This window comes from Sander vitreus, chromosome 4 (assembly GCF_031162955.1).
Source record: "Sander vitreus isolate 19-12246 chromosome 4, sanVit1, whole genome shotgun sequence".
NCBI classification, from domain to species: Eukaryota; Metazoa; Chordata; class Actinopteri; order Perciformes; family Percidae; genus Sander; species Sander vitreus.
The window spans coordinates 26,560,826-26,577,263 of NC_135858.1; the positions used below are offsets into that span (position 1 = coordinate 26,560,826).

Here is a 16,438-nt window from a genome sequence, read left to right on the forward strand (position 1 = left end):
ATGCTAACGGGAGGTGATGGCTTATTAGCATCAAAATGGCGCCATAGGAGGTTCGCGGTCCGAGGAGAAGCTTACCCCCTTGAAACATAACCATTGCCGCGTTGCCTGAAAGGCGACGTTGGGGGCTAAAAACACCAAACACCGCACGGTGGGAGGAGCTGTGTGTGTGAGCGAGACACAAGTGACAGAGAGACGGAGGAGGGCAGGATAAGAAATGCAGCTGAACGTGTTTTAAATAGTGTTTAAAAAAAAATATATTAATAACGAAACGCAATGTGCGGCGGCTGGTGTTGATAGTGCGGCGCACCGCCACACATTAGTCTATGTGTGGGAAACACTGAGCATAGTTGCTCCACAACGGATCAAGTCCAGACGCACAGGTATTGTAATTAGCATTAAACACACATTAAGTACAGCTGAGGCTAATGGGAATATCATTTCAATATTTAGTTATAAGCCAAAGTATTGGACAAATTAGAATGTAACCTCATGGTGGTGCTACATGAAAGGTTACAATTTATCCTGAGTGGGACAACAGAAATATACATGTATACCATATGTTAAGGTAATCCTTCCAACAGTTGTTGAAACACTTCACTAAAAGCCTAAAAGGTCAACCTTATGATGGCGCTAGAGGTAACGTAAATCATGACCAAAGTCATTGGGCTTCATCCTCTGGACACCATAGATGTCTACACAAAATCATCACCTGATCCTGCTGCTGTGTCAATAAACTAAAACATTAAGTGATGATAAGTGATTTTTTTAACCTATTTTGTTTATATCAAAACCACAGAGATCTGCGTCTTCACTCTGATTGTATTTGATGTGTCATTGGCCTTCACATCTGTTCTTTTCCCACTTGTGTTTTTCCTCATGGCTGACTAAACAGAACAAATTTGTTTTGTTTACACGGCCAGCAGATTTTTTATTTAAACTCAGGTTTTCTGTGTGAAAGCAGCCATGTTGTTTGCGATAGAACAAGTCAGTTTGTTTCTTCTGCTTCCTCCTCTGTTCAAATGTTGTCATTCCACTGCATCCACTGCTGGCCTTCCCTGAAAACCCCCAAATGCTTCCTCTCTCTGTAGACCTTCCCTTTAAATAGCTTTCCTGCTCTGCTGGACATTCAAGACCCACAAAAACAAGTCTGACCTCCTCCCTCTGCTGTCCATGTGGCTATCAGACAGTTTGACAGTTCAGCAGAAAGCAGTGAACACAAAAAGATACGTACATGAAGCAGTGTGATAATACTTTTAAGCCATATTGAGATTAGAATATCTGTGACGAGGTAACCTTTTCCAAAATGGAAAGCAAGCAGTTGTGGAGGTTACTGTTCCGGTTGTTTCTCTGCCTGCTGAGCTCCCTTCCCCCCAACACACAAAGAGCTGAGCGGCAGCGCTGGCTGCAGAGCATAGCAGCTTGGAAACGGTTTTGCCTAAGAAGCAACGCTCTGGGGGGAGAAAGGGGGGTGGGGTTGGGTGGTGGGGGCGTGGGGTGGTTGGGTGGGTGGGGCGTAATGGGCGGGGGGCGTGGGGGGGGATTGGAGACCAGAGACCCTGACCTCCACTGCTGCAGACTGTCTGGCTGTCTGCCGCCACTGCAGACCTCATTTAAAACCGGTGTTGCTGGTTCACATCCGACATCCTGTCTGACGAAACCTCCTAATAAGGTCGAGCCGACTCTCCAGCCATCAAAGAGCTGGAACTGACAGCTGGTTTCTGTGGAGAGGAAACCGAAGCGCCAATCTAACGATGCGTTCCTATATACAAAAAGTTGGTCTCTCTCGAGTCCGAAGCACGGTATGTTTGGGTCGAGCCCATGATTTACATACTCAGCTCTGATTGTGCAGTTATTTTCTCGAAGTTGACGAATTTTTAGTTTTTCTTATTTAAGTCTTGGTAGCTTGATAGAGTTCTATCGTAGAGAATTGTGAAGCTGTTGAATTTTCCTCCATTTTGTATGAAGTTTTTAAAATATTTGAGTGGAGTAGAAAACAACTCTCTTTCACAGAACATTTGCATAATGTTGAACCTTTTCCAACTTCTGCTGTAGCAGTGGGCAGCAGCAGCGTGTTTTTCAAGGTTCAGTTCAAAATTAATGATATTAGTCTAAGATTTTGAGTCTTTATGTGCGAACAGTGTAAAATATGCTACCGTAGCTTTAAGCATGTTAGGCTATATATGACAATGTAATTCATGCCTCGTTGTTCTTGTTCTAGTCCTAGTAGCTTGTTACAGTTCAGTCGTAGAGAGTCGTGAAGCTGTTGACCATAACAATCTATCTTTTTCTCCATTGTTCTTTTACATAATTGTATAGTGTGGAAAACAACTGTGTGTGCCTGTTCTGCAAGGAAATAAAACAAGAGTCATGTGGGTGTGAATTTGTGTCACGCTCAAGGCAATTTCTAAATCTGAGTCCCAGTGTGCATCCCCAGCATATATTTGGAGGTTCCGCTCCCAATCAGTGGTATTCTGTTGCGTCTTCAGTATTTGAGTCTGCGTAAAAAAGTCATGGGTGGCGCTAAGCACTGGGCAGAGACACGGTGCCGCTGCAAAATAGCCTCGGGAAGGAACTTGTTTTGGTGGAACGTGTACGTTCAAAAGTTGTTTTAGTCGTGCAACAGAAAACTCAGATTGGACAGATAGTCTAGCGAGCTGTCTGCAGAGATCTAAGTAGCAGTTAACCATAGTCCTCATAAATCCACCGGAGTTTATAATAACAACACAAAGAAAGCGGAAGTTAACGGACATCCAGCGGAAAAGAGTGAAATCCGGTGGAATTTCGGGCGCCAACAGAGAAATCCTTCATGGATATAGACTACAGAAGGTCTAACACCCTTCTCACACATTGGGATTAAAACACTAGAGACGTATCAAAATGCCATTCATTGTGAATTCAGTCCTGAAATACCATCTTGGCACCACCAACCAGTATTCAAGATTCAAAAAAGTGCTCAGCAGTGTGATGAGAGAAAGTTGAGAAAGGTTCAACTTCATGCAAATAGCTCCAGCAGAAAACACAAATTGTTAACTCCCTGGTGGCACATAGGTAAGCTGGTGAAGCAGCATCAGATTTCTTAAAACTCCCTGGGGATAGATTCTCCACTCTGCTGAATTCATTAGAAGTTCATTATTGATACCAACAAAACCCTTAGGCCTTTAAGTTCTACCTCCAGAGCATTAGCTACGACACAGGAACCAGTGCCTGAATTGGACCAAAAAAGGAGCCAGTACCCTAATTCAGCAGTTGCATGGCATGATCATTGCATGTGTTATGGATATATTTATATTCATACCCGAATGTATTTGAACCCGAATGGTCGACTATTTGTGGTGTTGAATGGCTTTTTCCAATAAATCATGATATAGGCTTTAGCCTATTATGGTATAAATATCAGCCTATTAATAATTCTGTTATTAACAATTAGAAGTAAGGGTACTCATGTGGCCAAAAATCAGAAGTGCCAGTACTGAGTACTGGTGAGTATTGGGCCATTTCAGGCACTGACAAGAACTAAATGTAGACCTCAGTTCCTTCTGTCAAAACACATGTAAAGTTGAGCTCCTTGTTCCTTTAAAAGGGTTTCTAGGTTCCTGGAAAAGTTGTAGGAAAAGGTCAATAACCTCGCAGAAAATGCTGAAGAGCAAGGTAGACTGCTTTCAGCTCCATATTTTGAGTTGTTCAATGACCCTGTTCATAAACTGTGCACAGGAGACTTACCAGTAGGCAAGCACCAAAAAGCCGCAGCCCTTTAGGGATCAGCATGAGCTTCACGATCATGGAATACAGAACAAACCAATTTGATTCAATTCAATTGTATTTATGGTGTCAAATCATACACTTTCCGGATAGAGTAGGACTAGACCACTTCCCCATGAGCGATTGCACTTGGTACAACCGCGGCAAGATAAAACCTCCTTTTAACAGGCTCGAACCTTAAAGCTCTAGGTGGGCGGCCATCAGCCTCGACCGGTTGTGGGGAGAGAGAGAGGGGGGAGAGAGAGAGAAAGAAATACATGGAGGGGAGATGCACCCCACACCACAAAAATTACTAACCATAATAACATTAGAAATCTGACCCACCAAGGGCCTTTTCAGTTTATGGTTCAAACTTGCTGGTCTGTTTGTTCAGACACATGCAATACCAAAGCTACAGTGACACTGTTCCTCTGAACAAGCATAGAAACACCAACCATCCAGATAGTCCAGGATCCTGAGCCACTGTAAGCCAAGACGGCATCTTCAATCAGGCCTCTGTGTTTGTTTGCACATTACTGACCGACCGTTATTTGCCCGACTAGCCCTATCCTCATTGGTTGAAACTGATCAGGGACGGACTGGGACCAAAAATCGGCCCCCGCATTTTAGCCCAGACCGGCCCACCACATAAGATCACAAATACCACCCGTCCTTGCGCCCTGAATATGTATACCAAGTGCCATTTATTAATACAATAAAACGGTATATTCCTCAGTGTTATCATCAACAGTTTGTCCACCACTTGTTTTTGGCTTAGTTTTATCAAGGGGCAAAGTGTTTTAAGGGGAGTTGTGCTTACTGCAGGTTCTACCCTCACTCACTCATCTCGTCCCTCTCTTCCTGAGTCTCCTCCTCACTGTGCATACCACTGCCGCCGACACCGACACCACCACCATCATCAGCCACGGGAGCTGATGAAGGTCCTGCTATTGCCGAAAACATGTCTGTCAATTTGACACATTTGGCAGAGTCTGCCTGAAGGGCCTGTTTCTTTTTCTCATGCAGCTTCTCTGCACCTCCTTTGCGTTTCTTCTCCATGATCTCTATCACTAGTCTAGCCTGGCAGATGCACACTGAAACTGCATGCAGGCAGAAACCCCAAAGAGGGTGCTGTTTAAAGATATGATTGGGCCAGTCCAGTCCAGCTACGTGTTTCATGGGCCACGTCTGTCAGAAAAAAAAAACTAGCCTATGTAATATTTTTGACTAAAGTGTTTTGGGCCAGCAGCCCAGTGTCAATTGAAAAAACAATGGGCTTATATTTTTTTAATAAACTAAATAAATAAATAAAAAATAAAATAAAGTGTCAGCGGTCGGCCCAAAAAGCACGCCAGCCCACAGATGGCCAGTCAGCCCTTAGGACTGATGAAGCCTCGTACAACTAATTTGTTGGTCTAAATTCATAATGTGGTTAACTGATTTACTGCAGGTCCACCTTAATCAAACAGTTACTTCATCTATAAACAAAACACCAGACTCAAGATAGACTTTTCTCGTGACCAGTGGCAGAACTTGCGTTAAACCAACGCTTATGCCAAGCATGGCAGGGTCACACCTGAAGATTCATCTGGAGGCTGTGAATTCTGTTCGTCAATCTGGACCCATGCTGCCATTATTTTGTCAATTGAATATACTTGAAGATCATTATTTAATATCTGCCAGATCTGTACAATTTGAATATTTTGATGCCCCTCCTGCAGTTTTCCAGAACATTCTTAAAAACAGAAACCTACAGTTTTATTGCCTGCACTGAGCACCAGACCACAGCTGGTCTGTTGTGAGAAAATGTTAACTGAGGGTGTCTAACAAACATTTCTGAAGGCTGAAGCCACAGAGAAACACCAGTGTTACTCAAAAACAAAAACAACAAAAATGTTTTCAGACAGGTCAATCAAGGCTCACTGTTTCATTTATTACTGCTAGTTTGTGTGAGGCAGTAAGCAGCCATTTCACTCCTGGTTAACCACACGTCGCTGAAGCCAAATGTCCAGACTTTCCCACGCTTGTGTGCTGGTGGACTTGATGATTTCTCGATCGCAGTCAAATCTTCTTTGTCCTGACAAAAATCAGACTAGGCTCGAAACATTGTCCATTTAAATAAGTCAGTGTGCATGCAACAGCGCATTACTGTTGATCTGTTAATCTACAGTGCCCCTATTGAATGCACTTATTGGAAGTCGCTTTAGATAAAAGCGTAAGCTAAATATAATGTAATGGACCTTTTTCACAGCAGACATTTTGACTTGTCATAGTAGGAAAAGCACAGCTGAAATTGATAACCTTAACGATGGCTCAATTCCATCAAGTGTTCCAGTGAGCTATTTCAGAGAGTCAGCACGCACAACACCAGGGCCTCTCCTAAGTGGAATGCAGCCATCATTAATGGTTTTGAATACACCTGTGCTTTTCCGACTACGACATGTCAACATGTCTGCCGTGAAAAAGGTCTATGTTATGTTATGAGAATCTCTGTTGTGGAGAAACTACACATACAGATTAACTTCAGAGAAGAAGTTTCAATGGACATTTTGACGTATTTTCTTACTGTGACTGTCTCATAAGAATCCAGAAAACAGCTGTGATTCAAAAGGCCAAAAACCAGCCTGCTGAGCATCTTGCTTTGCTCAACATGCCACCCCCCCCTCCAAACTGAAATGTCACTTATTTTCTCTTTGGCTCTAATATCTCATTCTCCACCTGCTTCACCTCCCACAGCAGACATGATGCCTGCAGACTGAGCCCTGAGCAAAGAGCTTTTTAAACCACACCAGCTCCGGAACTTGACACTTGTGTCAACAAACTACACCAGCAGAACAGGCTGTGAAGCTCTGGCTAACGGAATTTCACATAAAGCAGGATTTGACCAGCTCCAGTTTTTTGACACAGTTGAACTGATATTATCACTTACGGCAAGAGTAAAAGAGAGAGAGAGAGATGCGCGCGTAATCAGCTGTTTCTCCGTGAAGTGATAGACATTGAAACCACACTGCAAAAGATTTCACTGGGAAATTGGCAGTTGAATCAGGCTCAGTGTTTCTCACACATAGACTAATTTGTGGTGGTGCGCCATACAATCAACACCGACCGCCACACATTGCGTCTCGTTATTATTATTAGGGCCCGAGCGCCGACAGTGGCGAAGGCCCTATTGGAACTGAAGGAATTATTTTCCCGGGCAAATTAATTGCCTTTTTGAGGGGCTTAACATATTCCAAAATTGGCAGTCGCATCAAGTCTGGTGAAAATTTACGTATTTTAAGAGTTTCGGGAATAGGCGCACAAAAATGGCTCGCTATCGCCCCCTACAAAGTTAAAGAAATTGAGTCCCTGTGGTACGTTTAACGTAGACTCACGAAACTTAGTACACATATGTAGCATGTCAAGACGTACAAAAAACATAATTGGAGTCATACCCTAAACCCAACAGGAAGTCCACCATTTTTATTTAAAAGTTAGAAATTAGTAGATTTTGGCCATTTCCACATGTCGTACTTTAATGAACTCCTAGAGATTTCATCCGATCAACTTCAAATTTGGTCTGTGCCATCTTAAGATGTTAAAGATGAAAAGTTCGTCATAGGGCATGGCCGTGGCGGGGCGGCCATTTTGTGTGTTTCGCCACCGAAACAGGAAGTGGGTGTAACTTGAGTGTACATTGTCCAACTGGCTCGAAACTTTTCATGATTCATAAGACTCTAACTCTGAGGACATTTACCCGACAAAATTGACTCAAAGTCATAGCGTCCCCTAGTGGCAACAGGAAGTAGGCCTAAAAGGCAAGGTGCTATACTTTAACGAACTCTTCCTAGAGATTTCAACCGATGGAATTTGTTCGGTACCATCTCAACACCTTAAAGATGAAAAGTTATTAAAAGACAACCTTTTTGTCAAACAGTGTGGGCGTGGTGGCCATTTTGAGTGTTTAGCGATGAACAAAGAAGTTGTTGTAACTTGAGTGTACGTTGTCGTATCTGCCCCAAATTTCTCACGATTAAAGAGTCCAGGCCTGAGGACATCTACAGGCCAAAATTGACTTTTGGTCATAGCGCCCCCTGCTGGCAACAGGAAATGCGCCTTATATGACAAACATCATCCGATTTACATAAAACTTATGTGTGGTTAACATGTGATACTGAGCCGCCCCCTATACTTTAACCACGCCCACTTGCTCAGGCCACACCAACTTTCATAACATTTGAACCGTTTAAGGTAGAGTCTTGTGCTAACTCAGCAGAGAGTTCCTTCTTCATTGGTGATGGTTTGGCCCACCCCCTATGCTCAAGCCACGCCCCCTTTCATAACTGGTGATCCATTTAAGGTAGAGTCTTGTGTGAGGTATCATTGAACTCAGCAGAGAGTTCCTTTTTAATTGGTGATGGTTTGACCCGCCCCCTAAGCTTTAGCCACGCCCCCTTTTATAACTAATGACTCGTTTGATGTAGACCCTTATGTTAGGTATCATTGAACTCAGCAGAGACTTTCTTATTCATTGGTGATGGTTTGGCCCGCCCCCCTCTATGCTTAAGCCACGCCCCTTTCATAACTGGTGACCCGTTTAAGGTACAGTCTTGTGTGAGGTATCATTGAACTCAGCAGGGAGTTCCCTTTTCATTGGTGACGATTTGCAGTGTCTGAGTGCCGCGCAAATGCACGGTCGCAAGGAGCGGTGTCCGCCAGTAACCCTGACGCACGCAGAGGCGCGAGGGCCCGTCCAACGCTGCTTGCAGCTTTAATTATTATTAACACAATTTAAAACACGCAGCGTATTCATTCAGCTGCATTTCCTTTCCCTGCTCTCCTCAGTCTCTCTGTCGCTCATGCGTCTCTCTCACACACACACAGATACACACACAGCCCCTCCCCCGGTGCACAGCATATGTCTCCATCAAAACGAGAGAAAGACGGCTGGCGAAATTCACAAGTAAGAAAGGTTGGTATCTCGTGAACACCTTTACACAATCCCACATTAAAAAGTCCTATAAAAGTATTTTATATTCTGAATACGTCAGTGTGTTCATGTTGGAGTCCCGACCCGACTCTTAGCAAACAAGTTCTTTTACTTAACTTTAGAAAGTTAACTAGTCACAAGTTTGCGGGAAAATGCAGTTGGGTTGTCGAGGTCAAAACACTATATGTAGCAGCTGTGAATCAAATAAATTTATTATAAATAATGTTATGTCCTTTTTTTACTCTTACACTGAATGTTTGCTGCTTCAATCCAGATGAGTATTGAAAAGTATTTTCCGCGACTGAAAAAGACACGTGTTGAGGATGAGGACCAGCCTGAACCGGAGGTATCAGTCTGAAACAGCTGAACAGTCCGACCAGTGTAATTAGTTATGTTATTAATTTGTTTACAATATTATCAGGCTTCAACCAGTGCTGCTCAAGCAGAAAGACAGGGTCACTGGGAGAGAAAGAGATAGATTTGTTAGGCATTGAAGAGAGAGTAGGAAAGGAGGACAGCATCCAACAGTGTGTCCTCCTCAGTTTTTGATACTTGTTATGAAATTGTGGCTCCTTAGATTGAAGCATGTTCACCACTACATACACACTACATATTTTCTTGTACTTGTTTTGGTAGTTGTGAGGTTGGTGTAGATTAATTGTCAGTCCTTTCACAAACTTGTCTATGCTTTGCTAGCAGAACCATGCATTTATTTATATTTAGCTCCCCCCTTCTGTTATACCTCTGGGCCCCAGTTTGGGAATAACGTGTGAGGTCAGGCTTTGCCCATTACCTTCTGCTCTCTGTGACGGGAAACAACAACCTCCAAACTAGCAATCTACACACTGAAAATGGCAAGTTTTAAAGAAAATTTGGATAATTGAAATACAATTTCGCCACTATCTTGGTATTTTGGAGCCAGAAGTGACCATATTTGGACAAAAGGAGCAGGGGAGGATGACACGGCTAAGCCAGGGTCTCTATAGCTTGAATGACGCTGTGCTAAGCTAAACGCTAAAGAGAGAAAGTCGCCGATTTTCAACTCTTCTGAAGCGAGTCATCCAAAATCGGCAGACTTTCCCTTAAGTTACAGCTAACGCTAGCTAGCGAGATTTGGTTGACAAGATGCTACTAAATACTGAACAAGACCTTTTAAGGTGACCAAGGACCATGGATAAGCATCACTAGGCCTCTGTCCGGATAGATAGATAGATAGAATGCAGGTTTAAGACACATCTGCATTAGCTTCACTTTTCAGGCTCGGAAGTTGCCGCTTGGGACGGAAAACTAATGTGAAAATAATGCATAATCCAGCTAATTTAAATAGCTCACATTACTGTATTGTGTGAAAAGTTAAAATATTCTTTTTGGGGGTGCAAATGTTCCACCAAAACAAGTTCCTTCAAGACCATTTTGCAGACAGTGACGGTGGAAAATGGAATGTATGTGTGGTAGAGCCAGACCTTACTCCACAGCACTGTGAACATAGGTCTGGAGATGTGAGACTAGTGGTCTATAAAATGTCAAAAATAAGCGTAATAAGAGGAAAAAGTAACCATTTCTTGAAGCCCAATGAGACCTCTTAATCACTTTTTTTGAGCTGGAAAGAGATAAAAACCAACATAATCAGTTTACTATCACAAAAGGGTAAGAAAAGCATCAAATCCTTACAACTGAGAAGTTGGAGTCAATTGTTTTTCATTTTTGCACACAACTTTTGCCTCGGAGAGTCAGGGATCTAAGAACATACACAACCTGATCACGTGGTAATAAAGCTAAACTTTCTCAGCAGTCGTGAGTCTTGTTATAAAAAAAAGTTGCTATTTGAGGGGAAAAAAACTACCTACAGATTATTTTTAGATTGATTTTATTGAACAAAACGTTTTCAAAGGTCATGTAGGAAATACAATATTATACAAGTGTTGCACAAACAAGACTAACAAAGATATAGAAAAGGGAATTGTCAGTGGGCATGAACATGACTGCGTACAGACAGATCGGAACATAAAATTCACCAGAACAGGGACTTGGAGATCTGTAAAGCGGACCACCAAACACTGATGTGGTCTAAGATTAAAACAGGGGAACAGAATGCTAATACGTGAATACTGCATGGACTCCAAACCAGTAAGCACATATTTCCATTTTAAATCTGATTAGATCTTTCTACAGCCATAACAGCGTCCACAGCATCTTAACATTAAACAGATCTTTTTCGCGCTCATTTACTGACCGGATGGTGGTTTAGTTCTGTTTTACATGGACTTTAGGAACTGGTGGTTTAAAGTAGTCAATTTTTTGATCTTTTTTCCTCCCTTTTTTTTTTTGAAAAAGAAAAATTTAAAGTATACTTTGACAAAAAAAAAAAAATCAAGTCTTGCTTTGTCTTTTTCCATAGCTTTCGTTCACATTTAACGGTCTTCTTGAGATCAGTAAAAGTTCCGGGGAAAAGCTATTAAGTGGACTATAAGTTAAGATTTTGTGTAAAAGTACTGTTTCCGAGGTCAACACTCAACTTTTCTCTCGTGGAATGTAGTTTTGTCCAAACATCGCAAACGCAAATTCACAGGAGTTTCTTACAGATGACAACATGAAAATGAATTAAGGTGGCTCCTCACAGTAGAAACCTTTTAGAAAACACACAAGGTGGTTTGGCAAGCTCATCCCAACCGGCAGGGGGCAGCAGTGCTATAACTCCCTCAGAATAATTTACAAGAAGTTGCTGCTCCTAAATGCCCCGATCTGAACTAGAAAAACAGAATATGATGACATTCTTGTGCCAGTTATTTAATTCAGCACCAACGTTGCAAAGTTAGCACCTGTAGCAAAAAACAATGTGGGTTCAAAAAAAATCTAACCAGATTTTTCAGATTATTTCACATATTTTCTACATGATGCAGGAAATAAAAATATTAACGACCTTCATGTTTAGGAAACAAGCGACAATTAAGCACTGTCACACTCTCAAAGTGCATTTATTTAGTTTGAAGGTGAGCCACATCAGTTTCATAACAGCAGAAGAAATCAAGAAACTACCAAGTAGATTTGATGGGCAATTCTCTCCTTCGACTCAACAGGGCACAGAGTTCTGATGGGAGATTAAACTTTCTGAACATGTAGTTTCAAATTTAACTTGTCAGGAAACAGAAAGTCCTGCAGCTTAAGTTAACAAATGTCACCACAAACATTTCTAAATCAGCCAAACAAAGGTCTTACATCAAGGCTCCAACTGACAGTTGGTTGCCTGTGAAGTAAAAAAAATGTATTGGACAAAAGTAAATCTTGAGCAGCATTAGACCGACAGCAGATGGTTGTTTTTGTATCTGGTGTTTATGGCGGTGGACCAGGGCCACATCACGGAATGGAGGAATTTTGAGGGGAAAATTGGTCAGACATTTGTTAATATAGGATTCAGAGACGAAGTTTAATAGTGAGGGAACTTTAGAGATTGAAGTCAGAATTCTTATATCTCATAATTCTCCATGTTTTCCCAGAATTAAGATCTAAAGATGAATCTTGGAAGCCCAATTGTTTGATGTAGGCCCAAGTCCTCTTCCATAGTCGCCATTTTCTGCAGTTCATTGATTCATGTTTCTGTAGGACATCAAATCATCCAACAGTCAAAAATATCATATTGAATATAATATAAGTCTTTTGGCTCCATGTGTGGATAAACTTAACCAAAAAGGAACACTTTGTGAAGGACTGCAGTTCAAACAAATCATCCAAGTATCAATCTATCTCTGTATGGGCTGCAGGTTTGATTCCCTGCTTGCCCCCAGAGCCTTCCTGATTTCCAGTGGAAACAACAAAAGTACAAAAAGGAAGACAAACTAAACATTTTTCTCTTAAATGTTTAGTTAATTTGTTTGCTGGGACCGACCAACCAACCACCATGTCTGCTCTTCTAAAGACTTTGGAAACTTGCCCTGCTCTTCCACTAGTTTATTTGGGCGTTCAATGGGATTGTCCTGTCCCACCACTAGCTTCATTTTCTCCTTCTTTTCAGGGGAAATGGGGTGCCGCAGAGTGACAGCAGTTTTTAAGCGCTACAGGTAAAAATACTTACTCAACTCCCAATGAGTTATACATACTCTTTAAACAACTGTGAGGAGGACCCAGTGCCTTGTTGAAGGGCAGAAAATTCACTTTTGACCGAACAGTCACAGTGGATGCTGTGTCCCAAATCCATCAGCAACACTGGCTAGCAGGCAGTCAAAGCAGAATGATGGTTGGTTGAATTGTATAGTGTAAACTAAAGTGGACTGTGAAAATGTACCAGCATTCGGCCAAGTCTTTTCCCTGCCTGCTGAGAAAAGCATCACCTAACTTCAAATGCCTTTCAATCCCGAGTGTCCCCGTCAGGAACCAGAACTTCCAGACAGACAGACTGACCTCAACACTCAGCAGAGTTAACAAAAACCAATGTAAGACGTCTGCTATGAACACTGGGGCTCAGCCAGGTACAGGCTAATGGATGTAAAACACTAACATCTGCTAAGGGAAACAATATGTGTGGGTTTGAGGGGGGAGGGGATCACTTATTCTGGTATCTGAAGTCTCTTAGCACATGGTTGAGCGGTTGAATCTGAATCACTGGAGACAGGTTGACCTGTAGGATCTTTTGCGCTTTTCTGCGGGCCTCAGCAACAGAGCGAGAGTCATCCACCTTTATCACTTTCCTTCTAAGACCGTTTTTGTCCTTCCAGCCATTCCTCTGCCGGGTCGGGTTGTTCAGTTCCTTGGGGCCCCGACCATCTCTGTGGAGGCCGTTTCCCCTCCAGCCATTGCTGGTCAGCTCTGTGTGAGTCTCTGGGAATGCCCGTCCATTTGTGTAAAAGACCGGTGCAGAATCTCCAATGAGGGCGCCGTCCAATCGGATGGGGCAGGACAGGCTCTTCTGGCTGAACAAGGCCACAGCTTTGGTGGGCGCCCCACCACCGTTCTGAGAAGGCTGCAAAGGTATTCCTGAAAGCGTTGGAGGGTGCTGTTGCTTTGAAAAGGCAACAGATGGTGCCTCAGAGGTTTTGTCCCAAGAAGTGTGAATCTGGAGTCGGGCTGTATGGAAGCCAGACAGGCCCTCAATGTTGGTCAGTCTGAGGCACGGCCGCACCTGCGACATCTCTACAGTCCGACTGGGTGTCCTGCTGCAGGTGATGGCACGATGGTCCACCAGCAGCTCTGGAGGGCGGACCCCTTGAATCTTAGGGTTGTACTTCTCAGAGGTGTTCCAGGATGGGTGCACCTCTCTCTTCTTGGTCAGGGGCTTCTTTCCCCTCCTCTTGGCGGCAGGTCTGGCGCTCCTGTTGGGGGGCTTCAGCATGTCTTCAGTCAGGGGTTGGTTTGTGCTGGAGCGGTAGCCATACACGTCCATGCTACGCAGCACAGTGGGCTTGTGGCCCTCCTCGCCCAGCTCCTGCAGGAAGGTGACCAGCTCCTCACTGCTTGAGAGGTCACGGGACATCGGGCTGAGGATCTTTAGAGCATCCAGGAGGACGTTGTGCCCCGCTGACGAGATCCGGGACCAGGAGTGAACCGCCCTTCGCTCTTCATTGGCAAATGCCAATGGCCGGCCAACCACGGGACCTCGCGCAGCGCCAGCCATGTTTCTAGTCCTGCCGGAAATACAGAAAGCATTTGGTTAAATGGAATCACAGAAAAGTTTGTTATTTTGCAGCCTTGTATTGTTCCTACTCCTTTTTTGTCCCCGTTCTACCAAATGTGGAGGAATTAACCTTTTATTAACTAAAAATGTATGTTTGTTGGTGATATTGTGGACCTCTCACACTGCACTCTCCTAATGAAGCTTATTTCGGAAAAAAAAGTCTTGAAATATCGCAAAAGCGTTTATAAGCAAAATGCGACAACGCAATGGAAACAGATTTAGCGAATAATTAGTGTCATAGGTCTATATGAAGCATTGCTCTGGTGCCGCCGGAAATTCCGCTGGACGTCCGTTACCATAGGCTTTTTTTTGTGTTGGCATTTTAAACTCTGGTGGATTTATGAGGGCTATGGTTAACTGCTCCTCAGATCTCTGCAGGGTAAATCCAGACAGCTAGCTAGATTATTGAATCTTAGTTGTCTGTTGCACGACTAAAACAACCTTTGAAGCTATACGTTCCACCAAAACAAGTTCCTTCCTTAGGCTATTTTGCAGAGGCGCCATTGCTCCGTACAGCGCTTAGCCAAAGATGATTGTGATTGGTTTAAAGGTATATGGTGCTATGACTTTCTAACCCCTGACCTTCCAATTACTTGTTAAATGTGGTCCAGAAACTGAAGCGTGTTCTGCAGCTTAGTTCACTGCAAGATGTCATTGATACGAGTCACTTGAATATTAAATGTTAACATGAACGTTTGAGTCAGCGCTCGGATAAATTTTCGGATCAATAGAAAAAAGGGGAGAATTTAAATGATTTATTAGGGGTCCAAGCCCAAGGGGGCTAGGAACCGCGTTTGCAAGGCAACACGGTTCACAGATCCAGCGGAGCTGTGGAACCCTGTTGTTTTCCTAAGGATTATTCTTCTTTAGGGGTCCAAGCCCGAGGGGGCTGGGAACCACGTACACAGCAGGGCTGTGGAACCCTATTGTTTTCCTAAGGTTTCTTTTTCTCCGCCTAAAAGTCCCGCTACAGCCTAAACCGTACATGGTGGGGGGGGGTGCCATTTTCAGGACTGGTCCAGATCCCTGCAAGGACCTCTGGACAAAGGACAAAACAATTCAGCCACTTCCACCACTTGGTGGCGCTATAGCACAAAAAACATATTTGGCCTTATAACTTCCAAACCGTACATCGCACATTAAAAATACACATATCCACGCGTTGCCTGAATACAGCAGAATCTCCTGATATAGGCCACGCCCATTTCCGCCTAGACTTTTATGCGCAAAAAACCTCCTCCTAGACTGCGTGACCAATCTGTATGAAACTTAGTATGTAGCATCTCCTGACCGACCTGACAAAAAGTTATTGAAATAATTTTTAGCGGATGAAAATTGCGCAAATTACGCACAAACAAATTTGTGTAGCTAGCTACTAAAACACAAACTTTGCCATATCTCGGCCAAAATAAATGCTATCAAAGCGAAACTTTACATTCTTGTTTGCATGACACTCTGGGGCTCCCCAACACATTTTACAAAAAATTGCCACTAGGGGGCGCTACAAGTACAAAAAGTTTATATCTCATGAATGGCTCATCCGATTTTTATGAAATTTTGAGGGTACCATCTAGAGCCACTCCTGAGGCCATGCCTACAGTGAGGTACTGATTCGTAAAAGTGGGCGTGGCCTATGGGACCCAGGTTTGGAGTCACCACTTACACTACTGTGAGCGACTTCAAATTTACAGTGTAGATGTACAATGGTTCATGGACCTCACATACCAAAAATTACACATATGGACCACTAGGTGGCGCTATGACGCCAAATGTGTTTTTGCCTATAACTCCCACATTACACATTAGAAACCCTTACATCCACGTGTGCCTTGAATCGAGCGGAATCCGATGATATAGGCCATGACCATTTCCGCTAAGAAGTTTTTTCATGTGTGCAAAACCAACTTTTTCTAACTCCTCCTAGGCCGTGCGACCGATCTGCACGAAACCTGGTACGTAGCATCTCCAGGTGGACCTGACAAAAAGTTAAAGGAATTTTGCTACGTTAAACTATACACAATTTACAACCAAACTAATTTTCGTAGCTAGCCACAAAACACGAACTT

At 43.2% G+C, this 16,438-nt stretch overlaps 1 protein-coding gene across 5 annotated transcripts in view; it reads right to left on the minus strand.

The window, feature by feature from the left end:
• The window catches only part of ccdc71 (coiled-coil domain containing 71), a 37,051-nt gene that overhangs the window by 3,232 nt on the left and 17,381 nt on the right, over window positions 1-16,438 (minus strand). For 3 of the 5 annotated variants that reach the window (XM_078249225.1, XM_078249227.1, XM_078249226.1), the window contains one exon: window positions 10,558-14,322. The exons of the other annotated variants lie outside the window; for them this stretch is intronic. In XM_078249225.1, coding sequence (XP_078105351.1) covers window positions 13,245-14,312 — 1,068 coding nt within the window. In that variant the 5' untranslated portion in view covers window positions 14,313-14,322 and the 3' untranslated portion in view covers window positions 10,558-13,244. Of the gene's footprint in view, window positions 1-10,557; window positions 14,323-16,438 lie in introns of those variants that run through there. 5 annotated transcript variants of the gene reach the window in all.